Source organism: Alosa alosa, chromosome 10 (genome assembly GCF_017589495.1).
Source record: "Alosa alosa isolate M-15738 ecotype Scorff River chromosome 10, AALO_Geno_1.1, whole genome shotgun sequence".
NCBI lineage: Eukaryota > Metazoa > Chordata > Actinopteri > Clupeiformes > Clupeidae > Alosa > Alosa alosa.
Window position 1 is genome coordinate 10,698,699 of NC_063198.1, and position 27,873 is coordinate 10,726,571.

The window sequence follows — 27,873 nt, forward strand, 5'->3', positions numbered from 1 at the left end:
ACATTTTAACAGAAAACAGAAGCATACAAAGAGGAATGATGGGTTTAATCGATGCCATTGTTTTCTCAACATTACACTTTACTGATGTTTTTTCATAAGTCTCATTAATTTTTTGTCAAAATATAAACAACAGATATAAACACTATTTGTTTGTGTCTGCTGTTTTACGAGGTTCTTGAAACAAAAAAAGAAAAGAAAACAAAAACACTGACGTATAAAAAAGTAAGCCATAGTACAATTTCACTGTTTATTCAAGTGAATCCCTGTGCCTATTAACATTAATTGCGGTGACTAAGGACCTGCCTTGGGGTTTAAGCTTTGTTCTGTGAGACAGACATGATTGATTGTTTATTATATACAGCTATTACTGTCTATAAGCACAGGGATCACACAATACAGAAGGCAGAAGAGGCACTGTGCTAGGCCTTGTTTGGTCGTTTACATCTCTTGTGGTTCTGCTTGCGGATTGGTTCCTCTTTCTGTGTCTTCCTGCTAAGCCATGAAAAAATGTACACTGCCTCTGAAGAAACCGTTGTGATGACCATGTCGTGATTTTGTGTGAGGAGACATGGCTTCTTTAGAACTGGAAGACAACAATTTACACATTTTATATACACATACATAAGCAAATCCTGGCCAACATCTTACGAATGAAATCTCATGCACTGAAATGTTAGATTGTTAGATATGACGGCAAAAGAATGTCATTGATCATACATTTTTGAGGAACTCCTCTGCAACAATACGGGCCCGGGCGTTGACTGACAATTTCATCTCGCTGATCTCTTTGTCTATCTCCTCCATGAAGTGAATGACAAAGTCCACCAACTTGTGTTTGTACATCTGTTCTGTATGGAAGTTGGTGATGAGGAAGCTGATGTCATAGCCCTGTTGAGAACATAAAGGGGTAGTAGTCAGGCTTCTGCTTAGACAGCTACATAACCAAGAAAACTGGCACTTCAGGATCCCTACTCACCTCCACAGGTTTCCTCCTAAGGATAAAGAAGTTCTCTGCCCTCATCATCATGAACCTCATAAATTTATGACACAGGATCTTCTCAATCTCATCTGCCTGTAGAAATGAAAAGCATCTGTGAGGCCTTGCCTGTATACTCATTATAAATAGAAACTTTCCTCTAATCCAGGACAGCCATTTACCTGCTTCACGGCAATGCTGACTCGCACAGAGTTAATGGAGCCTTCAATTAGGACCTTCTCCTTCTCATTGCGACTGATCACCACTGGCTGCAGCAGCAGCTCTTTGCTACTCCTATAAAGAGAAATGCATGTCCATTTCACCCCTCATGTTCATGGGTGCTTATTTAGTACATTAAACCACAGAGAAAGCCAAAAAAAAGAAACTTGTGCAGGACATCAAGGATGTGGTTTCCTGGGCCAAAAGCAGGTTACACACCCTTCCACAGCTCAAATTCTGCTGATACCTTACCTGACCTCAACCTCTGGCTTGTTGTGGCGTTCGACCACCTGAGAGGAAAAGTTCTCCAGACACAGCGCTGCCTGGAGAGTTGCTCGCACCGCGTTCAGGTATGGGCGCAAAGTGGCTGTCTAAAAGACAAGACATAACGTGTTGGCGGATGAGGGATCACATCTAGTCCTTAAGAGCAATTACCTTATATGGTCAATACACCAGATGCAGCACAATGGTAAAAGTATCAATGGTAAAAGTATCATATCATATCATATATCAATAGTATCACAACCACCTGACTTCTAACTATACAATGTCAGTGGTTTCTATTGGTGTCTTTCAACATTTGACATGTGAAAACTCGTAGTAGCAATAAATCTCACATTTGTTTATCAATCTAGCATAGCTAACTAGCATATATTTGCTGTCAAAATAGGGCGGAACAGTTGGGCTAATATCACGCATTCCTTTTCGCAATATACCATGCATCAAGTGTAAAACTACCCTTTGTGTTAACCATAACAATACAGAAATAATATGTGAGGGGTAGTAGGAATGCATCCAGGAACTAGACTTTACGTATCCTACATGTAGCTAGCTTGCTAGCCACCTTAAGGTAGCAAAGCTGGCTGAGTAACGTTGCATTTACATTTGTATGTAATACGAAACGCCCAAACTTCAATCTATTGCTAAATTACCGTGTAGAAAACATCGCAATGTATCATAAAATTGTCGTGTGTCGGTCATAATTGTGAACATTTTCGGAAAGACGAGAAACTCTTACCATTTTCAGTGTTCTTTTGAAGAAGACGGAAGTACTGACGCCACACCCGCACATCTGAGGACACGCCTGTATGAACAAAATCGACCAATCGTTTTATAACAAGAGGTTGCAGTAGTTTACCTACTGTCAAAATGGTAAGATCGGATATTATTTTGCCACTGAAGCGTGCATGCATGGTAAAAACGCAAAACAACGGTACATTTTGCTATGACACTATTAGGATCAACATTATCTTATGTAGGCTACCAATGTTCATTAAAGTTGTAGCAAACAGACACAAACCACATAGGGTTGACTCAACTCAGAATCTAAAAACGTATAAATAAGATTAGATTAGATTATATTCAACTTTATTGTCATTGTGCAGAGTACAAGTACAGAGACAACGAAATGCAGTTTGTTTCTAACCAGAAGTGCAAAAAAGCAGAAAAGGTAGTGCATAGACAGGACAAAAGACATCATGCAGTGTAGTTGTTTTCAGAAGGTGTTTTAGAGTAGCATTTAATTAAATATAAGTATGTGCAGTGTATTAGCAGTAACTTTATAAGAGCAGACTAAATATGGCTATGTAATATGAACAATGTATGAACAACATGTACTTATATGTGCAATGTAGTGGCAGTACCATTATAGTAGTCGTAAGAACAATATAGATATATGCAGTGTTTTAACAGAATATATTACAGAAACTGAATAAATATGGATATGTAGTATGAACCATATAAACAGGTAGGCTACAGTATGTACAATCAAAGCATGTACCAACTGAGATCCAGATCTAATAGATCACTGTCCATCCATCCTAATGGTGAGTATGATATTTGAAGATAAATGGAAATGTTTTTGCAAAGGTATATGGTGTGCTTGTGTAACATGTAAACGCATAAACGCATAACAGCACTACAGCAAAGGCGACAGAACATCATCAACATCAGAAGCATCTCACGACCAGATTGTAGCCTCGGCCAAACCATTACAGTACACAAGAGCTCTCCTCTAATAACGCGTTCCCACCCCCTTAGACACAACAGCAAATGCTGTAAATGTAATTAGACAACAACATATATTTAAAGAATCATAAAGTTTCTCTTACGTTCTGTATTATATGGACCAAGCCCGTGACCTATATTATCAATTCCCCCCTTCATATAGATATGGTATATTCGGTAATGGCTGCCCCTTTCCAGAGGTAAATACTACCGTTTAATTAGCTAACTGAATTTATTATTATTCGTAGAAAATCACAATGTAGATACCGCGTGTTTCAATAAAACAATGTTGGAGGAATTCAAGGCAATACATGCACAATGTTCAATGAGATGTATTACTTCGGTTTGGCGAAACCGGTTATTCGGCTAGCTGGGGATTTAGCTTGGTATTAGCTAACGTTAGCTAGCTTGCGTTACTTCCTAATGTTAGCGCAAGCTATATTAACACATAGCGTGAACAGGGCAGGATCTTTGTTAACTTTACTGAATGGAAGAACCAAGTAAGCTGAGTAAAGTTAATGTAGGCATTTGCCGCTTCTGTATCTACACAGTCAAAGTTGACGTTAGACTATAAGGTGTCTGCAAGTGTTTATCCCTATAATCAGCACGTGACATTAAACTGTATGGGACCATTCACAGAACAATATAGCAAGCCTGTAGGCCAGGTAATGAACGTCCAACATCTATGTTTTCTACTGTGACGACCCAAGTATATGCATGTTTACAAATATAAGGTGCCATCCTGTCCACTGTAAAGGTGTGCGCTCATCATAAAAATGTCTTGGGACGTTCTCTTGCAGATAGATATTTTGACAGACAAGATGAGCGAGCTGAAGGACTGCCCACCACTTAAATACTATGATTTTAAGCCTGTGGAGCATACCAAGGTATGTCCGCGATACACAGCGGTTCTTGGACGTTCAGAAGATGATGGAATTGGCATAGAAGAACTAGACACACTCCAATTGGAGTTGGAGACCCTTCTCTCCTCGGCGAGTCGACGTCTTCGAGCATTGGAAGAACAGAGACAGGTCAGACTGAAATACACATTTGTATATTATTGTCCTGCTTATTACTGTATTTTAACAACTAACTATAAAGTTATGTCGATTGATTTTCATTACAGATTCTGACAGACTGGCAGGATAAAAAAGGAGATAAGAGGTTTCTGAAGCTGAAAGATGCAGACCTCTCTGTTACCTCTAGACATTCAAAGCCTAAGAAGCAGAAACTTGATGGAAAGGGAAGCCATGGCCCAGGACCTGGTCCTGGTCGACCAAAATCTAAGAACTTGCAGCCCAAAGTGCCAGAGTATGAGTTCAGTGAAGATCCCCAAGAGATTCCACGCAATCCCAAAAATGATGCTCCTAACCGGTAAGTCAAGTTAGCCTAACCTGAAAGGGCAGCCTCTTCTATTGTCGTTGACCTGATAATATTATGTTTCTGGTAGTTTCACTCTAGTGTTTCTGTAATGTGTTGAAGCTTTTGGGCCTCAGTGGAGCCATACTGTGCTGATATAACCAATGAAGAAATACGGGTTTTGGAAGAACTACTGAAGCCTCCAGATGATGAGGCTGAATATTACAAGGTGGGCTTACTCATATTACCACACACAAACATAAACCAAACGTGGAATCAAAATGCCATTTGTACACATCACCATCGGCTAAATATGTCTTAATGCATGAAGAATGTGTGTTAAACTGAGTAAGAAATGTGTGCATTGGTCAGAAGTCTTACTGGTCGTACTCTTTCAAGGTCCCTGCCTTGGGTAAGCACTATTCACAGCGCTGGGCACAAGAGGATCTCCTGGAGGAGCAAAGGGAAGGAGCCAGAGCCAATGACAAAAAGAAGAGCATGCAGGGGCCGCTCTCTGAGCTTGATGCCAAAGGTCAGTGCACTGCATAAGAGAAACTAGACGGCGCAACTGGCAGGGGCACCTGCACCGTACGCTGGCGACCCAGGTTCGATTCCCGCCCCGTGGTCCTTTCCGGATCCCACCCTGACTCTCTCCCACTCACTTCCTCTCATTCTACACTATCGTGTCGCATTAAAGGCATAAAAGCCCCAAAATATATACTTAAAAAAAAGAGAAACAAGACCACACCCAACAATGACAACAACCATGACAGCCAGTGGTTCTTCAGGTCAGGCCATCCTTAAAAATATTTTTGTTTGCAGTAACAGCCAAAAAAAATTAAAAATGGGTCGGTAGGTAGGTCAATATTTTTTTTTTTCAAGATTCAAAGTAAAAAAAAAAAGTTCAATTTTGGTCATGGTGATTACCTAGGAATGAATTTACACAAATGTGCATATCGTGGATCGTAACTGACTGGGTCTTCAACCCGCGCCTTCAGGCTTACCATTTGCAAACCTCATTCTGATGCAGGTTATATAGACCAGCCTTTCTCAAACTTCTTTGACCTGAGGCCCGGTCATGGCAGACTTTTGGGTCATAGGGCTCATCTACATGTACCCAGAAAGAAGGCTACAATAGCTCTTGGCCACGTTATATTGAAATTTGACTATACAATACTCAATGCTATACAGTGTATTATACAGTCTCTGCTCTGTTTCTAAGGAAGTTCCAAAAACAACGCCGTTCTATTAAGTTTCGTTAAATAAATAAATAGCCTTCCAACAGGTTGAAGCGAGCTTTGATCCCAACGCTATCGATTAGTTTCATTGAATGAATGCTCATACCACCACTTAATTGTAGGGCTCCATGTTTAATGACATCGATAGCAGAAACGTTTGTTTTCTTTTTTTTCATCGATCCGCGGTTTCTTGATCAACTGGCGCAGCAAATTATCAGATGAAGCACCGGGCCTAATTTCACTCCACGACTCCAGACCACCAGCAGTCTCCATGTTGGGGCCCATATTTTGAGAAATGCTGAATAGACCACAACCAATTTCAATACTCCGACCACGGTCACCGCTAGACTAGGGGAGAAGGGATGAGAAAAGATCTGGCCACAGTTCTTCCAGAACTTCGTAACAGCGTTATCAGTTTGTGTGAATGAAACGGTGACATCGCGCGAAACCAATGGTGTAGAGATGACGCCACAGGTTTTTTTGGTGTATGTATGTAGGTAATTTATATTCACAATACTTGGGCCTACTAAAATAACTATTATTTTATTGCATTTGTATTGGTTGTTTAGAGTAAAAAAAAAAAACAATCGGTCGGTATTAACGCAAGTTTACAACCGCAAGTCGGTCGGACTAAAAAGGGGAAAAAAATAAATATTTGGGTCGGTTCTAAATTGACAGGGTCGGTCGGGTTGCGGCAAACGAAAATATTTTTAAGGATGGCCTCATTTTTCTAGAATTGAGAGCATGCTACTGTCTATGAAGGGCTGTTCTGATTGGGGATATTACTGTAGTTGAACAGTTACCTTTCATACTTGACAGTCAGGCACTTCATAAATGGGATCAGTTAATACTAGCTGATGAAATATTCTTTATACCTCAAATGTTAAATATCTAATCTAAACCATTGTGGTCAACATACTGTACATGGCCAACATATTTATGTAATATTTTAAATAAATTTTGAAAATGGTCATAATTTGTTTTTAGAAAATGTACCTTTGATTTTTCATATATATATGTGTGTGTTTTTCAGATGTAGATGCCCTGATAAAAAAGTCAGAGTCCCAGCATGACCCTCCTGAGGATGGTTGTCCCTTTGGTCCTCTCACTCAACGTCTACTCCAGGCACTGGTTGAGGTCAGAATCAGATGTTTCAAGTTCAGATTTATACATGGATTTCTATGCAACGTCACAAAAACATGCGTGCGCAACTAAGAGGCAGAAAGCACCATATAACAGCATAGAGCGGTGCTCTCTATGAAAAGAATAAAATGAGTTTTTGTGCTGAAAACTGCACCAATTCGAAATCACAATGGTTTGAGAATGTTCAAAATGTTCAGTATCCCTAACGGAATGCATGTCTTCGCCAAAAATGTCAAAATACGATGTTATATTAATAATGCAAAATGCAAACTCTGAAATATAGCCTGATAATATGCAAATATATGCAAAATGCAAACTCTGAAATATAGCCTGAAATGAGATGTTATTATCATTGAGAAAACAGGGGTATACAAAACATTCCGATTGTAGCTTACAGCAGCCGACTATTTAGGTTAAATTTATAACGTTGTGGACGGCCACCAAGCGTCTTCTGGCCCACGGCTGCGCGCGCATCTAGTTTTGTTGGTAAACGGGAAACCCGTGTATATATATATATATATATATATATAGCACATTATCATACACAATGGTCATTCAATGTGCTTTACATTTTATGCTTATGACACTAGATCAATTAATATAATAGTTTGATATAAAAAGCTGAGTTGAAGTGTGACACAGCCTGATATAATTAAGCTTTGGCCATAACTTGAAAATCTGGAGTGTGATCAACAGTTGTATTTGTTTTTGTAGGAAAACATCATATCCCCGATGGAGGACTCCCCAATTCCAGACATTCCAGGGAAGGACGATGGGGCAGGGACCTCACCGCGCAGTCAGGGGAAAGCCTTTAGGTGAGAAGACACGGTTCAGGGCTGCCCAACTTACATGCACTCCTTTCATTGTGGTCTGGATGTTGTCAGTTGGGTTGCATGTGGGCAAAGTATTTATCAGAATCAGATTTAGAATGAGTGAATCAGTTAGCAGCTCACTTCACAGAAGTGCAGACCAATTCAGTGAAAAAATATGGATTGTAAGTGAAACTTATTGAGCACAGTGGAGAGTCATATCAATTGTTGCCTTAGAAATGATGTGTTCTGCATGGTCTTTCATATGGTCCTACATATATTTTGCACCATTTTTTTACTACTATAATACTTGTGCAAGTTTCATTTTAGAGACAGTAGGTTAATTCAACGAAATACAGATGAAGGAAAATGCCGGTGTGATAGCCCCAGTGAAATGCTCTCAAAGGCTGATCTGTTAGTGATGTTTTTTTGCTCACAAAGGTTGCTTTGTTGGTGATTTTCTTTGGTGGGGAATAGGCTTGCTTGTTGATTGGCCAGTGTAGGAAATCCCCTATTGCACTAGGAATTTAACACCTCTCCCATGTATATCTGAAATAAATGGCAGGTCCCAAAAACCTCATCATGTGCCCAGCACACAGCAATCAATTTGAGAAGTTCCCGGAATACTATTCCCTGCAAATGTAAATCTTGTATAAAAAACACCTCTTTAAAATAGTTTGTGCTAAAGTGAAAGTAGTTTTTTTTTATCAGTTTCTTTGTGAAGCCTGTCACAATATTCCATTTTCCTCATTTTCTTGTTTTGTTCAAGTGTGTCTGAATTTTTTTTCTAGAATATTTTTGCGCTTTGCCTCTATTTGTTATTTACACATTCATTATGTTTACCCACAGTGTCCCCCACACCCGCTCCCTTGAAGCCCGAATCAAGGATGAGCTGATCTCCCAGGGGCTTCTAGACTCAGAGGAACGTCAGGGAGTCGGTGGGGACGCAGAGGATGAGGTGCTCGCTGAGCTGCACAAGAGACAAGCAGAACTCAAGGCCCTGAGTGCCCATAACCGCTCCCGCAAGCAGGAGCTCCTGAGGTAAACACCAGTTAACGTTGAAGTAGAACTCCAAAATAATGTGTTTTTGTACTGTTTCACTACACTTTTGTTATATTACATTTACAGTTTTACTACATGGTTTAGTTCTATATTATATTTGGTCAGTGTTCTGGTATATTACAGTTTTTCTCAGTCGCTTTGGTACATTTCTCGAATCATCCTCGACATTTGCAAAACAGTAAGTGCATTTCTCAAAACAATTCGTACAAATACCAAAACACCATGGATTACCTGCAAAAGCCACTTTCTTGCTCAAAATCCTTAGTTCAGCCCTCAAAAGTAAATATCTGTGTCAATAAACATGTCAGTGCCATCAGAATGTCAAGTCCTTGTGTCATTGTGCACGGATAAGACAGTCAAATTGCTTAGTCATGTTGTCAGTATAACAGTGTTCTCTGGAAGGATGTTCTGATGTAAACTATGGCTAAAGTTTTGATGACAATTATTGTAAATTGTAGGTTACACAGTAGTGTATATGGGAGTTTGAGTGCAAGAGACTGGACAAGATTCACATTTACGTTTTTACTGTTTGTACTGTCATTTGTCGACAGACCATGTCATTGCGATACAGATAGAAATGTGAACATAGGACAATCTCCTTAGGGAAAACTGTACATGCAGTGCTGTAGGAATTACAGTGCAGTCTTCCTACACCTCCTGGCATTCCTGTCTGTTGGGCCACAAATTCTCATCACACATCACAACGAATATCATCTTGCTTGACATATTATGAAAACTTGTTCAACCATATTGCATGTAAAGACTTGCGCTATGAACTAATGCCTAAATGTTGTGGGAGGTGAGACTTCAACAGAGACCAATTATGATACATTTTGATCAACATGACATAAGCAATTGATAATGTAGGAAACAGCAGAGAATTGTACATAATCATTTGCATGGATGTACCAAAGCATTTGCAACTTGTTGACACAATCATGTGAAGATTAAACAGGTAGTTTTGAGAATTTCAGTTCTGATCTGAAAAATGCGACTGAGCAAAACTGTAAGATAAGGCCAGATAAGATAAGATAAGACTTTCTTTTATCCCACACTGGGGAAATGTACTTGTTACAACAGCCAGGAAAGATGGATCCAGCAATATATAAGGATTTAAAAATAAATTGTTGAAAAAAATACAATAGTGTACACATTATGTCATGGGTAAATGAGTAGATCCACAGTCATGTATGGATAATAGTGGACAATAGTGAATGCTCAGAGCATAAATAATAACAGTGCAGTCATTCATTCATTCATTACTACTGAAACTAAATATCAATGACCTCTTAGGTTGGCTCGGGAGGAGATGCGCAAACAGGAGCTAAGACAGCGGGTCCGAGTTGCTGATAATGAAGTCATGGAGGGATTCCGTCGGATCATGGCTGCCAGGCAGAAGAAACGCACACCTACGAAGAAAGAAAAGGACCAGGCCTGGAAGGCCCTGAAGGAGAGAGAGAGCATACTCAAACTGCTTGACGGCTAGAGTTGCATCTCAGTGGCTTGACATTAGTGTTGTACTAATGAATCAGCCCATTAGCTCCTGAAACTACACTACTGTGACTGATCATATCATGCCTCTGCCACCTTTTGGTGCCAATCATTGTTACCACATTTTGCCTTTTTATACAGCCCGCAGTACCAAGTTAATACCAGCAACATGATGTTTGAATGATTTTCTGGTGGTTGATAAGTGAAATTTGAAAGTGCATGCGTACCAAGTCAAATTTGACGTGTCTGAATGCATTTGACTTGACAGCAGAACATAAGTATTAAGCAGGTAGTTCTGGCAGGGAATTATACATTTGTTTAATTTGTGGTACTCCATTGTGTTAATTGTTGCTTCCTTATGAGACTGAAGAAGTGATGTAGTTTTATGTCATAGATATTATTTGGCTAACTGACTTGCCTAGTTTTTTTATGTAATGGTTTGTGTATTGTATGGAAAACATATGGGAATTTGAATACATAAATACGTAAAAGAATAAAAAACATTCCAACACGTGTGTCAATGCCTCTCTGTATTTTTTAGTTTTAATTTTACAATATAGCCTTTTTTATAAGGTCATTCTGCGTGTGTACAGTGACTCGTAGGGAGACTGGAAGTGGAACGTGACGTAAGCCACTGCGCCCAGACCACACATTCAACCCAAATATTCTATAGTTAGATTCTAGCAGAGAGGGTTAAAGCGGAAGATCTTTGATTCTAGCTTTATCAACCGTCTCTGTTCAAACCGAGCAAGCATCTCCGATCGGCCTAGACCTATGTGACATCGTTTTTCTCTGGAAGGTAGGTACTTGACTTTTTTTGGAGACTAATTTGTTAGACGAGTCCTAAAGAGAGAGAGTAGAGGTTTTGGCTTCACAAACTGCAAACCAACAGGCAACATTTTGTGGTTTGCAGGACATGTCTATTGTTAGCTTTTTGACTTGAGAGATCAGGTAACTGGATCATATTTGATTTAATAGAAGAAACGTTCACTACACTAGTTGCACTATAACATAGCTCTCCAAATATGCGCTGGAGATTAGTTAAATTCCGAAACGTTCATGTTTAAGTATTGACTATGCAGTTAGCTCGAGCTAACGTTAGCTCCCTCAGAAAACCCCTGCAAGGAGATGATTAAATAACTCGTGGTGATATCTGACTATACCGGCAAACTAATGGCATACTAACGTTTACGCTCGGCTACTTTCCCTTGCATGAAGTCCATTATAACATTTGTGTTTATAAACTGTGCATTATGTTGTTGTCACGTGACGTAGTAGTACTTTGCCTAGGCATGTGCGGAAGGACTGCGTGCACCCTGGCGCCAGATGAGGTCAGCCGAGCTTCTGGGTACCGAGACCGGTCAGGAAGGCGAAGACGACCTCAGTGGCGAGATGGAGATATGGACAAGTATCGACCTTCTTACAATAAGAGCCCCCAATCCAACAGCCCAGTGTTATTATCTCATAGACATTTTAAGAAGGTACAGTATTGCCAGTTTGATTTGCAGTTCGAGCATTAGTGTAGAAGAAATAGCATCTTTAGGTTTTATCCACAGGATGCTCCTGTAGACGAGTTTGTCCTGGCTGCTATGCGTTGGGGCCTGGTTCCTGCCTGGTTCAAGGAGAATGACCCAAGCAAAATGCAATACAGCACCAACAACTGTCGGAGGGAGAGCCTGCTGGAAAAGAAGTCTTACAAGGTGATTGTCCATCCTTATTTGTAAGAGCAATCATGATAAAATCACACAATGAGTGGTCCGTTTTTGGGACACAAGTTATCAATGTAATCCTAATTGACATTCTAAACACCATGCTGTAGTGGAAGTGAAAACAATTTATATTGCCACACTAGTAATTCATTAGGCAGTTGAATGCACATTTAAAAAACAAACAAAAATGTTTACACATTATGAGTTTCCTGTACATTAAGCCTAATCCTAGACTAACATATTGTTTCCCAATAAAAACAATTTATATTGCCACACTAGTAATTTATTAGGCAGTTGAATGCACATTTAAAAAAACAAACAAAAATGTTTACACATTATGAGTTTCCTGTACATTAAGCGTAATCCTAGACTAACATATTTTTATGTTAACATATTCTTAAGTTATTTTTTAATCCAGTGTGATAAATTCATGTGCTGGAATGCAGCCTTAAAAGAACATTCTGTGTGTCATTGGATATTATTGTTGAAATGTTCACATTCTCCTTTTTGTGGCATGGAGGTGATAGACACCAATAATTTATGATGACATTCTGGTCTGTTAGGATCCCCTTTTGAAAGGTCAACGTTGTGTCATCCTGGCTGATGGCTTTTATGAGTGGAGGAGGAAGGACAAGGACAAGCAGCCATTTTTCATCTACTTTCCCCAAAGCAAGCAAACACTGCCTGGGCCTGCTGGTGCACAGTGTGATGTCAAACAAGAATGTCCATTCAAGGCTCAAACGCCAGAACAAGAAGAGGTATCCTCTCCTTTGAAAACATCCATTTGGTTAGATGCATTACCACCTGTACTCAAAGCAACTTACATTTGGACAGTGTTTGCTGGATGTCCAAAGTTAATTTCCGAATCACAGTCTTTTTTTTTAAGTATATGATTTTTAGACCTTGTTCTTTACGTGTATGGGACAGTGAAAGGAAATTAGTGGGAGAGAGATGTGGGACTCTCTGGTGTTTGGGAGACTGGTGCTTGTGACACAGTTCCCCCTCATGTTAAAATGTTGTGTGTGTTTGGATTTCTATTCACAGAACCAGGAAGAGGAGTGCAGATGGACCGGCTGGCGGCTGCTCACCATTGCAGGCCTGTTTGACTGCTGGACACCTCCCTCTGGTGGGGAAACTCTGTACACCTACACGGTCATCACAGTAGATGCCTCTCCCGATCTTCAGAGCATCCACGACCGGCAAGTCCCTTCTTAAATTACTGTTTTCATTTAATGCTGTCTGTTAATGTAATGTCATTAGGTCTGAGCTGTTAACGTTTATGTGTTGTCAAACTTATGCTCTGTAGAATGCCGGCGGTGCTTGATGGTGAGGAGGAGGTGAGGCGATGGCTGGACTTTGGGGAGGTGCGATCACTTGAGGCCCTGGAACTGCTGCGCCCAGAGATGTCTTGACCTTTCACCCCGTTTCATCCTTTGTCAACAATTCGCACAACAATTCACCAGAGTGCCTACAGCCTGTGGATCCTAACATTAAAAAGGTATGGATCATACAAGTTGTTTTGTGATTGAAATATTTTGGTTACAGGGTTCCTACGGAGTATGGAAAACCTGGAAAAGTATGGAATTTAATTTTAGTAATTTCCAGGTCTGGATAAGTATGGAAAAAAGAAACAAGGGTATGGAGAATAATTTGTGTTTCCAGACTATTGCATCTACAGTACTAATCACTTCACTCAGGTCATAATGAACCATTCCTACTGTTGTGTAGCTTAATCAAGATACAATTGAATGGGGTATACCAAGACATGGATACTGCATTATCTGATAAACTGTTATTGCAAACAAATAATACTGTTTACGGTGATTTCTGAGGCCTCTGCCAGCAGTGCACTAGTCTCCCAACATATGTAGGCTATGCTGACAGAGAACTAAAAATGTGAGTGCACCTTCCAACACAGCACTTCCCCAATGAAAAGTATCCAACAATTTGAGAATGGAAAAAGTATGGAATTTTGAAATGGAAAATGTGTGGGAACCCTGTGGTTAGATTCAGCTTAGTGGTACAAGATTCTGAGCATATATTACTAACACACAGAATCAATTTTTTTTTGTGTGTGTTTAAACATATTATCAAAATTAGTGCTGTCAAAATGAACATGCTAATAATTTTGATTCATTTGAAAAAAAAAAAACTTTTAGAGGCTTTACTAATCTCAGTTCTAAAGCTAGGATAAAGTCCAGGGTATCAAAATAAGCAGACAACCTAATGCACGCATACGTATCACTTGACATGCTAGCAGGAGGTGGCAGAGGACTAAATACCGCTCCAAATCTAGCCAACATTTTGTTGAGGAAAAAACTGGCATGGTCATCTTTCAAAAAAAGGTCTTTGAATTCTCTCCCTCACTGTTTTCTATTATGGACTATTGTTAACATTTAACTAACAATTAATATATTGGTCTGGGGTTTGTTGAAGTGCATAAGCAGAAAAAAAGCATGTCAAGCTAACAGTCAATGGCCTTAATGGCTTTATTGGGGATCTGTTAGAGCAGATTCTACACAGAACAAGCTAAGTTAAAAAAATATACAAAATAAACATTAGATTTTGAATTCCTTGTTGAGTTTACATTAATTACATGACTTCAATATCCATTATTAAAAGCTTCATTAGAAAGGAAATTAATGGTGATTAATCGCCAGCGAAATTGTGTGAAATTACTTACTCATTACTTTTTTTATTGATTGACAGCCCTAATTCAAATCACCGTTGCTAATTAATAGCCACCATTTTTTTTCCACAAGTACAGGTTCTTACTAGTGAAAGGCTCTTATGAAGTGTAGGTTTCATTAAGCATAGCATATTTATTACATTTTTGTTAGTCATGTGTCTGAATTGATAGTACAACTCTCCTCTGCTGAGAATATTTACAACAGTTTCAAAATGTTTGATACTTGTGAATATCAAGGATTATTAATAAACACGTGTTTGAAAACACTTTCAGATACACACAGGAGAGGTGTTAATAGTGCTGTAAGGTAGGAGATTTCCCACATCGGCTAACCAAGCCTATTTACCATTAAAAACAAAATCTGAGCAGCCTGCAAGAGCATTTTACTGGGATTGTCAAGCAGGCATCATCTGTATTTACATCTGTCTTACTCCACTCTAGTTGACAATTTTTCTTTGCTCACTTGTTTTCTTTGTGGCCTTGAATGTTAGTGGTATAGTGTTAATTTAACCAGATGCAGACACTATGAAATTGGTTAGGTATAATATCAAAAGCAGAAAGTATAGTTTTATCGTTAATATTTTGTCTTAACCTGTGGAATTTAAAATAGAGAATAATAAAAAAAAACTTAATTAATATTGTAGAACATATCAAGTTTCACAGTAAGGTCTTTCAGCAGAATGTCAGCTTAAACTGTACTCTGAGGCTACCATTTTTATTGAATGAGTACAGAAAGCAGTGTCCAGTGTGGCCATGTTCTTGTATGGCGCTTCCTAAGCCCTTTGGCTCTCCCTCCTACTTTGTTTACTCTGCTCAGAAGCCTGTGGAGACTGCTAGCAGTAAGATGATGATGAGCTGGTTAAAGAGCTCCACACCCGCCAAGAGGAAGGAACCTGAAGATTCCACAAATACAGAGGCCAGGGAAAAATCCACAGAGACAAAGCGACTCAAGAAAACAGGGCCGCTGCAGCAATGGCTTCAGGGCAGTGGAACAAGCAAGAAGTGAAGTGACTTGAATGGGTGGTGTAGCAACCTAACTGTTGCTAGGATTTAGACTTAAAATGCAAGACCAATAATCCAGGAGGTGTTTTCTATAATCGCTAGCAGTGAGTTGGAAAATCCAACACGCATCCTTTTGCTAATTCATTGGAGAATCACATTTTGGAGTGTTAGTCTTCAGGTTTAGTTGTGTTTACTGATCACAAACGAGCAAAGTGTCTCTTGTAAGTCATGCAATATCTGTTTCCTGTATGTGCAAGTCTACACACAGAATGGTCTGTTCCATTCTGCAAAACAACAACATTTATTTAACAACATTTTTTTATTTTCATTATTACTTTGAAATACATATTTTCCCAAACAATGTGTATGATGTGCATGTATGGTTTAATTAATTTCAATGATGAGTGCTTGAACATTTTCCCTATCTTTTATCAAGTTCTGTGTTTGTCTATGTAATGCAAGTCAAATTTTTCAATAATAATAACAATAATAATAATAATAATAATAATAATGTATGAACAGACAGTAAAAGATCCGAGTGATATCAAGCACTTAAATTCTTTGCCAACCTGAGCTACCGGCAGACACAAAGTGAGATATGGTAAGACAGAGGCCGTTGGCCTTTGCCACAGATCGACAAACAAAACAGATTTGCAGTTATACAAACTCTTACGACATGAAAGTAGACAATAAAAAAGTAGACAATATAGAAGTACTAATTGTCATAGTAGTACTAGTACTAGTAGTAGTAGTGAGTTGTATTCATACACAAAGAAAAAAACATTTTGCTTTCCTCCCTGACATGTGATTGGCTATTTGATTGGGGTGTTTGATTAGTTCCTTCTTACTCAGGGTTCATCTACGGGTACAGCTTTGTATGGCATTGGATGACAGACCAGGGCACCTTTTAAAAATCCTTTTCACCAGCCATGTTCAACTGACCAAACATGTGTCTTTAAAGGTTTGAAATCACATGACAAAAAACACTACCCAAGTCAGGGAATTTGTGATTGGTCAGCTACATTTTGTAGACCTGTTCAATCACTGACGATCAGTCATGAGAATGAAGCCAATGAAAAAAGCTTTAAAAAGGTAGGGCGCTTTTACATAGGGATAAGCAGGTCAGTACTTGTCAGTAATCGGGGCAGTGTTTTAAATTCATACCTCTAACCCTAAGTTTGAACTGAAATGGTAGTTTCTATTTCTGTATAAGCTGCAAATGAGGTGCTTTGAAAAAGTCAACAAAGTGCAGAAATTAAAAGCTTTCAGGCTTCTTTCCCCCTATCTTGCCACCCAGTTTACCACTGAGACTACTCATGCTAGCATCCATGTATGTCTTAAGAGCTGTAGATGTGGCTGTAGATGCATTTTTAAGATCAAGTACAGAGATTAATTACACATCCTTCACATCTCAATTCTCCATGTATACAGTTTGGGAGCAAATCAGTAAGGAAGTCCCTAACCCCCTTTCAAGTGTTGCAGGGACGTGAGCTTTGCACAAAGAGAAGGGCAGGAAAAAAACTAAACAAAAAAAGGTGTCCAGAGTTGTGATAGAGCAGGGTTAAAAGGGCTATTATTATTATTTTTTAAGATAATCACACACATATTTTACCAAAAAGGTTTTGACTTATTTTGGTGGTCTTCGAGCTTACATGTTAGCCTCTTGAGCTTAAGTGTCTTCGAGTATATGAATGTGAGTGCATTAACATGTACGGTGTACTCTACAAGAGGAAGCCTGCTTGCTCTACAAAGGCCAGTTATAATATTGGGGAAACGTGGGGGAGGCGGTGGGTGGGTGAATGGGGGTCAGGGTAAGGAGAGAGAGATTGTGTGGGGGTGGCAGAGGGGAGAGACAAGGCCAGAGAGGGTGTGGGGGGGTCTACAACAGACCCCCCCACCACCAAGGGTTCCAGGATTCTCAGCAGCTGCATGTCTCCGCTGATGGCTTGGCCCGCTCGTTTCTGTCCAGTTTGATAGGCTCAGGGAACTCATTGTACAGCTCCACCTCTGTTTCCTGTGCACAGCCATGGTGATACAGAACGGATATTAAACTTAAAGAGCAAAGCCAGTTCGTGTCATGACAATACGACTTATTGTGAGTGAAACACAATGTACTCCGCTATGAACAATTACAACTGCTCATATTTAACTGTATACTAGAACGCATTGACGGACAGAATGAATTCATGAGCAAAACTAGAATATCACTTCAACTCCGTAAGGGCTACACACATCAGCTCTTGTCATACCTGCTTAAGAGCATTGCGTGCTATGGTCTGGAAGGCTTGTTCCACATTAATGGCTTCCTTAGCGCTCGTCTCAAAGTATGGGATGTTGTTCTTGCTCTGGCACCATGCCTGTGCTCGCTTAGTAGTCACCTGGAGAGCAGACAACAAGGTGTGATTTACAGGGGCGGTGGTAGTGTGGTGGTTAAGGAATTGAAGAAATCTGACCAAAAATAAGCAAGCACTTGTGTAAACAGGAAGAGAGCTGGAAAAAGTGATGTGAACTTGATGTATGAAATTACTCTATACCCTGCCTGCTAACATTACATTCCAAATTAAAAAGCAATTACGAACTTCAAAGATAAGGTCAGCGTAACCTCTCAAAATGGAGATTTCATCATGGTAACGAAAAAAACAGCTACAGCTCAGACATGTGGAGTTAGGAGGCAAACTGAAGCGTGAGCAACACCCACCAATGAGAATGAGTGTAGAAACATCAAAGGGAATCAAAGGCAAGGGACTGAGTTAAGTATATATACTCTTTTGATCCCGCGAGGGAAATTTGGTCTCTGCATTTATCCCAATCCGTGAATTAGTGAAACACACTCAGCACACAGTGAACACACAGTGAGGTGACCACAAAGGGGAAGTTCTCTCAGCTCATCCCGGCGCAGTGAGCTGCCTGCTACAGCGGCGCTCGGGGAGCAGTGAGGGGTTTAGGTGCCTTGCTCAAGGGCACTTCAGCCGTTCCTACTGGTCGAGGATCCAACCGGCAACCCTCTGGTTACAAGCCCTAACCAGTAGGCTACGACTGCCCCCTTATAAATATTATTAAACTGCCCCATTATACATATTATTAAACAATATGATCACAAAGACCAAAGGTTGCCAGATTTCCATAAAGGTGCTAGCCTGGGTTTTCCCATGCTGCCTTACGTGCGCAATTTCATTCACGCTGCTAGGCAGCCTGGATTCCATGGACTTCGTTTTCACCTCAACGAAGGAACCAATCACAGAATGGAGGGGGGACAGCAAGACGATGACTACACACCGAAGCGGTTATGAGCTACGTACAGACACATTTGAAGCGGCCAATAAACGGCTCTGGGCATTCTTAAACCACATTTCAAATACGAGAAAATTAATATGTAGTTCCCAGACCCCCATCTCAATGAGGTTTGGCGTTAGCCAGGCTATAAAGGTGCTGCACTTCTGAGGAAGAATTTTTTATTTTTTTGCTGTTCTATCCCTTTGGTGATGCCACATTCTTACCTGTCTGTTCTCTAGGTCTATCTTGTTGCCAAGCACCACAAAGGGGAAGTTCTCTGGGTCACGTGGGCTGGCCTGAATCAGGAACTCGTCTCTCCAGCTGTCTAGGGTCTTAAAAGTGTTTGGAGCGGTCACATCGAACACCAAAACGCAGCAGTCTGCACCGCGGTAGAATGCTACTCCTAGGGACTGGAATCGTTCCTGGCCTGCAGTATCCCATATCTTCAGAGGAACCAAAAGAATACCAGTTAGAGCTTCTACTGTAGGCTACTGCATGGTGACAGTTTTAAGGGTAGGCAATTGTTAGAATCATGCTGTAATCTGATCAACATAATAGGAAAGCATTATGAAAAACATCTGGAAAGCAATGGCACTTAATAATCATTTAAATGCAATGAGTGGTTGTTATTAAAACAATCAGATTTTGGCATATTAAAAAACATAATTCAGGCATGACTGTACCTGCATTGTGACGAGTCGGTCATCCACCATCACCTCTTTTGTCAAGAAATCAGCTCCTATTGTTGCTTTATACTGATTGCTAAACTTCTTATTCACATACTGATTCATAAGAGAGGTCTTCCCAACTCTTCAAAAGCAGAAAGAAAAAAAGAGAGATTCATGCTACAGATACGCCAACCTTACTTCAACTATGTTTCAGGGATGTTTCTTATGATTTAACCAGCCATGAAATGAAAACCACTTTTGAAGGGAAAAATAGAAATTACAAGATCATTCCATAGCTAACTAGTATAAAAGAATGGTAAGGAAAATGCCCAACAACCACCTACTTCTGACAAATAAAATGACTGCATGAAGAACTCTACACCCAAAGAGGGCTTCTATTATGTGTACAATGCAGGACTACCATATCTTAGCATTACCATTCAACATTTGCTGTGTTGATTATGGTTTATACATTTTTAGCCTGTGATGTGGCTTTTTGGTACAAACCAACAGTATACTGAAACAGATCATTACATCTACATGCTACACATCAGTGGTGATTAGTGAGGTTCCTCCTTCACTGTAAAACACTTTGGATGGCTTGAAAAGCGCAATATGCAGTGTTGTTGTATTTGCTTGTAGCTTCCCCAAGTGGGACACTATCCTTACATTGTAGTACAGAAACATATTATGGGTGTAAAATATACATTGACAGGGTTTGGATTAGCTCAGAGTACTGTGACTTAAATGGACCTAGCTGGTAAATCACTTCCACTGAATCCACCAGAAATTAACATTCTTAGATAACACAAAATTCATTCATATATATAGCTTATGATAAAACAGACCCAACTGTGACAGCACAACTGTCAAACTATTTAAAATGTTTTCTGTTTAAAACAGGTCTTCCTTTTGGTAATCACCCAAAACTGACTTGGTAGCAAACCTATTTTCAAAACGCTGTGGTACTCACCCAGAGTCTCCCAGGATGATCACTTTGAGTAGAACTTTCTTCCTAGACGTCATTCTGTCTGAGCTGTAGAGAACACAAATGAAGGCTATTTGAGAAATACAAACTACACCCATGCTCTATGACTGACCAACGTATACACCTTTAAATCTGCACACTGCAGATTACAATTTGACTGTGACGATGACAAATGAAACATTTTCCAAAAATAGGTTTTTATGTATACCCCTTGAATCACTTTTTTTGAATTGCACAAGAGATTATCTACACTACCCACATGACAGAGAGAACCTGAACTTGGTGGATTTTAAAAATAGTGACCTCATCTCAATCTCACATTCTCATATCTATCTCACACAAAGAATCATTCCACAAAATACTTAACCTTTGACCAAAGGATGACCTTTAACCTGAATTAATCACATTATGTTTGATAGCAATAACCTCACAACTAGGGCAGAATTGATCTAATCCCAAAGGCTTCTCTGTGCCTGCAGCTCAGTGACATACCAACTGCTTCTGTTCTCCACTGGCTAATAAGGAACCTCCAGTAGCATGCTATGCATGTTGGCAATAAGCATTCCTCAGCTTTCTCCCCCTCCGGGCTGTTCATTGTATTTGTTCAAATATGACAATGAGTGCCTTGAATCAATTTAGCGCTACTATAGTCTTCAGGAGTTTTAAAAAAACGAAAAGAAACCTTTTGTGTGGTACTGGGACAGAGGTTTTACTGCGTGTGCAGTGCACTCATGCTCTTACTAGTCATGTGCTCTCTTTTGAAACCATTACTGGTCACAAGACACACGCGACACAGACACATAGCCATGCCTACTGTTGTACAGTGACGGACAGACCACTTCCCCTTTTCCCTGTGGACTGATCAACAGAAAGGCAGGACCACTAGCCAGTTGGACTTGAGCAGTCTCACACGTCGACAACATTCTCGTCTGTCAGACGCGTGACCACCCCCCTTTAAAAAGGTTATTGGCTGGCCACCTGAGCAGGGAGAACGAGCTGTGTGCATTGAAACGCCCAGCCCAGACAGTAAATCAGGTTGTGGACATTAGCTATGGGGCACAGCATGTCCCCTGGTGCATAGAGAGGTCAACAAACAAAAACAAACAAAAATCTCTGGCTGCCAGTGACTGTAACCATCTGTGTGACGGAGGCTGCCGGCCAGAACGGGGTTTCTTTCTAGATAGGCAGAACATCAACCAGAGTAAACAATCTCTGTGATTCCTGCTTTTAAGATTTAAATCATTTCTATGGTAGTATTAGCTTCTTGGGTTAAAGAGTTGGAATCATAAGATAAGTATACTATACACATTACAGCTCAACCCTTGGCAACATTAGCCTACATGGTAGGATGTAAGGTGACGAGGTAAATATCTATGAGGGATTGCGAGGAGGGTGACACTCGCCCCCCTTCCTTTCCCCAGTAATAAACAAAGTCTCTTCAAAATACTTGAAAGATGTACATTTATGCCCTGATATAAAGATACATGCCCTGATCCTCTTTCTCTCCTCTAAAATGGACATTTATTTCAAATGTGCTACAAAGCAATCCTCCCTCAAATACACCACTTGAAAGCCATGTGTTGCCGTCTCAGTGATAGCCCTCTGGCAGCTCTGCAGCTTTTTCTAAAAAAAAAAAAGACAAGAATTTCTCTGCAGAGCCCTGGATACTGAGCTTTAGGAGAAGCTTGACAAAATGAAAAGCTTCATCCTCATTTCTTATGAGAAATAAGCGAAACCATGCAAACTTTCCCAGACACAGCAGTGGGTAGTACTGACACTGAAGATGTTACGGGATAAATTCCCTCCACACTGAAGATGTTACGGGATAAATTCCCTCCACACTGAAGATGTTACGGGATAAATTCCCTCCATACTGAAGATGTTACGGGATAAATTCCCTCCACACTGAAGATGTTACAGGATAAATTCCCTCCACACTGAAGATGTTATAGGATAAATTCCCTCCATACTGAAGTCTAAATCTCTGATGAAGCTTAGCAGCCCAAAGCAACATAACTTTACATAAACTAAACATAGAAGACAGATGCAAATTCTTACCCTTTGAGCTTACTTTTGGTTGGATGTTATTGAACCATATCATACTCATAAAAAAATATCCTCTCTCCAAGGACTTTGCTCAACCAAAACACTAAACAAGATGTCCGGCAAATATGCTTCAGAAAAAGTGAAGACATCCTAACCAATGTTGCTAAAACCCACTGTGTTGTAATGCTTCCCTTTTTCGCGCATGCCAGGCCACTAGGGCATATTACCCTGGCCCTGACCTTACACACGCTGCCCTTGCTCTGGAGGGTAACCTCAGGGATCGCTGTGCCATGTCCACACAGGCTAGTGGGGGTCAGGATGTCAGCAGCACCACTGAAAACAACACTTGTTCTATTGCCCCCTTGGTGGAGATGATCACATTCAGACCAGTCAGGGCCAAAATGCCCCTTTCTCTCTTCCACATCTTTGCGGAAGATTGGCTCTGATCCACACAGGAAAGACTGCTGTCTTATAAGATACCAAACACGGGAGCGTGGCAACAAGTATCTTTCCAAACTATCAGACTTTCTTTTCCAGTCCAACATACATTTAAACTACCCTTGTAATGGTTGTTTTTGAAGGTAGCTTCGATGGATCCTTCATACTGCCTATTACCTACAAATCTGTATGCCAACTCTCTCAAACAGCCATGCACATGTTAGGGTGTTCATGTAAACTATCATACAGGTGTTCATGTAAACTGTCCAATTCTTTTGGGAAAGCAAAAGGAGAGTTACCCCCCCCCTTAGAGGACTCCTTGGATCCAGTGGTGATCGAGTGTGTCCTAAAGCCTTGAGTATACTTCTGCGGCTATGGTCTATGCACGGTGCGGATGGATTCAGTGGCTACTGAATGGGGCTCTCTACACATAAGGAATGTACAGAGGCACTGAGAAGTCTATAAGTAGATTCTCTTGAGTGACCAGCATTTAGCATCCAAATTGTTCTCTTACCACCTAGTCACACCTCAATAAAAACACAGGCACTAGTTTTGAGACATCAATGGCACTTCAACAAATTCGTACACAATTAAAAGTGACTCAGAGTCATATGGCATATAATCCTGTTTCACTGTACAGTGAGTGGAACTACGTTACACAACAAAGGACACCATTCTTACAGTCTTGTAGCTAATGTTGTTCTTGTCCACCTCAAATTCTTGCAATTTACAACGATAAAACAAATCACCCATGAGGAATTTGTGATGGTGTGGAATGCCACATTTGAAGCACTACATTGAAATGGGAGGTGCTATGCAGGCTGAGGGTAGGCTAATTCATTTATTCACCTTCCAAAAAATACAGGTTCAACAACCAGAATAATTGAAAACCTATGCAAATACTGTTACGGTCATGTGCAAAGACTAGCCTACTAATCAAATTGAATTAATGATAAGACAGAAGCTTGTGGTCAATGTCCATGGACTACCCTTTCTCACAAACCAACAAAAAGGGATCAGTTACAAGGAACACAGCCTTTCTGACTGGTAACTTTGAGGAGACACCCCTGGGGTATACTTATGCATCCTACACTCCTAGCTGTGGATGGATAGCCTCACTCCAACACATTAAATCTGTGAGGGGGCAATTGATTTCGTCTCAGGGTTATTCAACTGTTTAATGCTTCTGGATAAAACGGAATAAAACTGAATGGGACTATGGTGCCCTAGCTAACCTACCTATCAAACTAAGCCTGTCTGACAACACCATAAAGACACATAGAAAAAAAATAAGTGGTCTTCACTATTCACCTTCATAAACTTACAAAATTATTACAAATACATTTACAAGGACTGCACTGAACAACAATGATGCAGATTAAGTTACTTTCCAACATACTTCTAAAGGCTAAATGTAATCATAGACAGTACGTTATAGATACACGAATGCCGCACATGCATCATCCGAGAGAACTAAGGGAGAGCAATTCCCTGCATCATCCTGAACCCATGACACTTTCGAACTCACATGGTGCAAGCAATTCCCCCGCATTTGTCAACCTTAAGCCATCCCATTTTTTTAAAAAGATCTGAAACCCATGACACTCATCTTATCCTGGAAAAGATTATTCTACATCTGATCACATGGGGCTCCCCCTTTTTAAGTCAGGTTCTGCTCAAGCTTCCTGAATATGGGAGTTTTTCCCCGCCACAGTTGCCATATCACTTGTGGGGGTAAGAAAGGCTGCCAGTCTTATGGCCAACGTTTTTCTTTTTGATATGTTGCTGAGTATAACATAAAACAGCAAAGAAAAGTGATTGACTGACTGACTATTATTGTGTTACATGTTTCAAATGTAAAAGCACTTTGAGCCATTCTGTGTAATAAAAGCTTTATTATTATTATTTAACCTTTACTAACTCATATTGTGTTAGTGTCGAAATTCAAAATGGTCAAATTGCCAGCCGAATGAACTGTTGACAAGCTAGCTAAATAAAGTTGTTTGTGGTAGGCCTTGGCACATTTCGCAATCACAGGCCCAACAACAGCCTCTTGCTAGTATCGCAGAGGCAACTCTTCGCATTTATTCACTGTACATATAATTTCGCAAATCGCTCACTAGTTGCAACGTTTTGGTATAACGTGTAAAGACCACCAATTAAGGCAACAGAAACAAACCATTCAGCTGGCTAAACGCATTGATACACACAACAGCAAACCACTGCAGCAACAACGTTATCTGATATTCCCAGCTGGTTAGCTAGAGTAGGCGTCATAACCTAGCCAACCTTAGCATTAGAGCGATCTAACACTAACGACCACAAGGTAAGTTATAACGTTAACTGACTGTCATGTCAGCCTGAAAGTCACCATTTTGCATTACTGGCTATAGCTGCATACCTTCCAAACACAATATCTACTAATGTCTTAACTAAGCAATATCAGCAGTATAAACTCAGCTGGAGAAAACATAATCAACGCTAGCTAGCTACACAGCTGGGTGGCTAGCATTAGGCGTATCCAACCTCGAGAGCTAAAGCTAGCTAAAATTGGCTAACAGCGTTCTCGCAACTGGGTAAAGGTTGCAAGAGCTAACAATAATTACAACAAAAACAATATTAAAAGACCATCAGTGTACTGAGACCAAGTTACCACGTCAACTAGCAATTCAATTTGATATCAAGGCCCATGGCTGCAAAAACGACCCTCCTTGAACCGAACACATTTTTAGCTATAGCATTTGCAATAACGTTAGGACCTACCAGTCAATTAACGTTAACGTTGTGGCAGGCAGTTAGCTACTCTGCCTTGCTAGTAGAACTAGCCATTCTAAATATTTGCAACGTTGCAAGAATATGAGCAAGCCGCTGCTTAGAAAACACCCAGCTCGGGTTAGGGAGTAAATTAGCAACCTAACGTTAATATGCGTTACAATAAAGCTTCGCCAAATTGACGCAGCTTGGCGAACTTAGCTAACATTAGCTATTCGGCAAACCGTCTAGAATGGCTAACTAGAAAACCAACGTTCGTTGTCTGTGAGAAACTGTCAAAGCAATGTATTAGTCCTTAACATAACAAATGGATTAAAACTTTACCTGAAAGACACACGATCCGATGTAACTAAATATCGTTCTAAACACGTTAGGCAGCTATTATCTTCAGCTGACTAACGGGACAGCCAGTCCCTTAGAAGCAGGCTTTTCGTCTTTTGTTGCAGGGCTTGAAAACCTGATGAGTCCAATATCGTCTTCAGACAACAGTCAATGACTGGTTTGCTGGGTAAAGATGATGTCCTTCTTTTGATACTACAGCTAAAAACAGTATCTATTTGGAAAAGAAATAATAACCGTGTACTGCACCGTCACCGTAGGACTTGAGCTCACAATCTTTCCCTTTCTGTTTCTACCTCAGCCCCTAGCTAGCTAGCTTACTTCCTCCAAAACAACCCCCAGTTCATTACGTCATTACGCACGCTCTGGATGACACACCTTTGCACCTTCCATCGTCTTGTAAACATGTTACATTTTCACCACAAATGGATAGGCTAGGTAGGCAGTGGTCCCCAAACTTTTTCTTCCGAGGGCCAGCTCACTATGCCTGGCTCTAAGAGAGGGCCAGAGATTCGGAGTAAATTAGTAACCATAAATAGCTTAGTGCTGTGAACAACAGCAGTCTACCTTAGTTGAATATTCCATTACATTTAATCATAGGCTACTACAATTTAATACCATTGTTAGCTGTGTTTATATTGCCATCATGCCATATCAGTGTAAAATGTAGCTCAAATTAAATAATACTAATAAAAAGACGTTAACATTCCCAAAAGTATTAGCAGGGAGTCCCAGAAGTGTATTTTATTCAAAATGTGTGAACTCTGAACTCTGTGTCTTTGCATACACAGCTCAAGTTGTGAACAAGCAATATCCTACAAATAAACAAACTATGAGAGTTTTATGAAGTGCTGGCAAAAACATCTGAAATGACCACTTTCACTCACCTGATGAGAACTTGTGAATTGGTATGAACATTTGAACGAGTGAATAAAAAATAGAAATAATTATCCCAGAAAGTCCCAGAAATATGACTTGAATAGAAGTTAGTTAGTTATTAACAATTTATTGATAAACTTCTATAAAACTTTGAGCACTGGTGCAGTCAGCATATGCTTCTTGCATTGTTTGCAGGTAGGCCTACATTTCATTCCGTTTTCGATGTCAAACGCAAAACAGCCCCAAAACAACAATCAGTGGACAAAAAGAGTATTACATGTGTACTGTTAAGACTCGCCATAGAGAATGAATGGGGGAAATTACGGAGGTTATAGTTTGACGATGTCGTACTCATGCGGGCCAGATGCCAGATTTTTTTTTGCTCCAAATGAGGTGGCGGCCCGGGCCGTGTTTTTTTTTTTTTATGTGGCATGATTGAAAGAGAAATGAGATGTGTATTTCTGTATCACTGTATCTGCAAAAAACGTTTTCCTGTCATATTGGCCTACAAGTACATCCTCTGCTCACCTGAATGCAGCTGTTTCAACTCCATGTCTCATAACTTGGCTCTCACTGAGGTGAGAAGGCTAATTTTAACTGACCTGAGAACTCTGGCTACCCTGAGAAATTTGATTGTGGTGTCTTGTAGTTGGAATGGTTGTTGGCTTTTGTCCAGAGAAACAATAGTCAGCTTGTCCGTCTCATCTCCTAACCAATTTTCAACCACCATAAAATAGCCATAGGCCTACACGGTGATATAGACACT

General features: G+C 40.2%; 4 protein-coding genes across 6 annotated transcripts; 2 read left to right on the forward strand and 2 right to left on the reverse strand.

Annotated features, from left to right (window-relative positions):
• Positions 1 to 26: 26 nt before the first annotated feature.
• arpc4l (actin related protein 2/3 complex, subunit 4, like) lies at positions 27 to 2,276 on the reverse strand. The gene is made up of 6 exons (XM_048254417.1): positions 2,214 to 2,276; positions 1,448 to 1,566; positions 1,159 to 1,270; positions 977 to 1,072; positions 718 to 888; positions 27 to 583 (listed from the first exon to the last, which is right to left on the reverse strand). The coding sequence occupies exons 1-6, from the start codon at positions 2,265 to 2,267 to the stop codon at positions 578 to 580; spliced, it is 558 nt and encodes a 185-aa protein (XP_048110374.1). The 5' UTR covers positions 2,268 to 2,276; the 3' UTR covers positions 27 to 577.
• A 1,104-nt stretch (positions 2,277 to 3,380) lies between these two features.
• On the forward strand, positions 3,381 to 10,819 carry tada3l (transcriptional adaptor 3 (NGG1 homolog, yeast)-like). 2 transcript variants are annotated; one of them, XM_048254927.1, is made up of 9 exons: positions 3,381 to 3,402; positions 4,003 to 4,233; positions 4,329 to 4,576; positions 4,685 to 4,790; positions 4,961 to 5,093; positions 6,833 to 6,936; positions 7,657 to 7,757; positions 8,601 to 8,792; positions 10,107 to 10,819. In XM_048254927.1, the coding sequence occupies exons 2-9, from the start codon at positions 4,024 to 4,026 to the stop codon at positions 10,297 to 10,299; spliced, it is 1,287 nt and encodes a 428-aa protein (XP_048110884.1). In that variant the 5' UTR covers positions 3,381 to 3,402; positions 4,003 to 4,023; the 3' UTR covers positions 10,300 to 10,819. The 2 variants fall into 2 exon arrangements, with proteins under 2 accessions (XP_048110884.1, XP_048110883.1); XM_048254926.1 differs by lacking the exon at positions 3,381 to 3,402 and adding an exon at positions 3,475 to 3,867.
• A 163-nt stretch (positions 10,820 to 10,982) lies between these two features.
• hmces (5-hydroxymethylcytosine binding, ES cell specific) lies at positions 10,983 to 16,069 on the forward strand. The gene is given in 8 exon segments (XM_048254605.1): positions 10,983 to 11,103; positions 11,580 to 11,785; positions 11,861 to 12,004; positions 12,577 to 12,771; positions 13,058 to 13,212; positions 13,320 to 13,405; positions 13,408 to 13,511; positions 15,520 to 16,069. Coding segments are annotated over 7 exon segments (1,062 nt in total). The 5' UTR covers positions 10,983 to 11,103; positions 11,580 to 11,596; the 3' UTR covers positions 15,709 to 16,069.
• A 1,444-nt stretch (positions 16,070 to 17,513) lies between these two features.
• rab7a (RAB7a, member RAS oncogene family) lies at positions 17,514 to 26,554 on the reverse strand. 2 transcript variants are annotated; one of them, XM_048254606.1, is made up of 6 exons: positions 26,214 to 26,554; positions 20,619 to 20,681; positions 19,661 to 19,787; positions 19,202 to 19,420; positions 17,954 to 18,082; positions 17,514 to 17,718 (listed from the first exon to the last, which is right to left on the reverse strand). In XM_048254606.1, the coding sequence occupies exons 2-6, from the start codon at positions 20,669 to 20,671 to the stop codon at positions 17,623 to 17,625; spliced, it is 624 nt and encodes a 207-aa protein (XP_048110563.1). In that variant the 5' UTR covers positions 20,672 to 20,681; positions 26,214 to 26,554; the 3' UTR covers positions 17,514 to 17,622. The 2 variants fall into 2 exon arrangements, with proteins under 2 accessions (XP_048110563.1, XP_048110564.1); XM_048254607.1 differs by lacking the exon at positions 26,214 to 26,554 and adding an exon at positions 22,692 to 22,716.
• Positions 26,555 to 27,873: the final 1,319 nt, after the last annotated feature.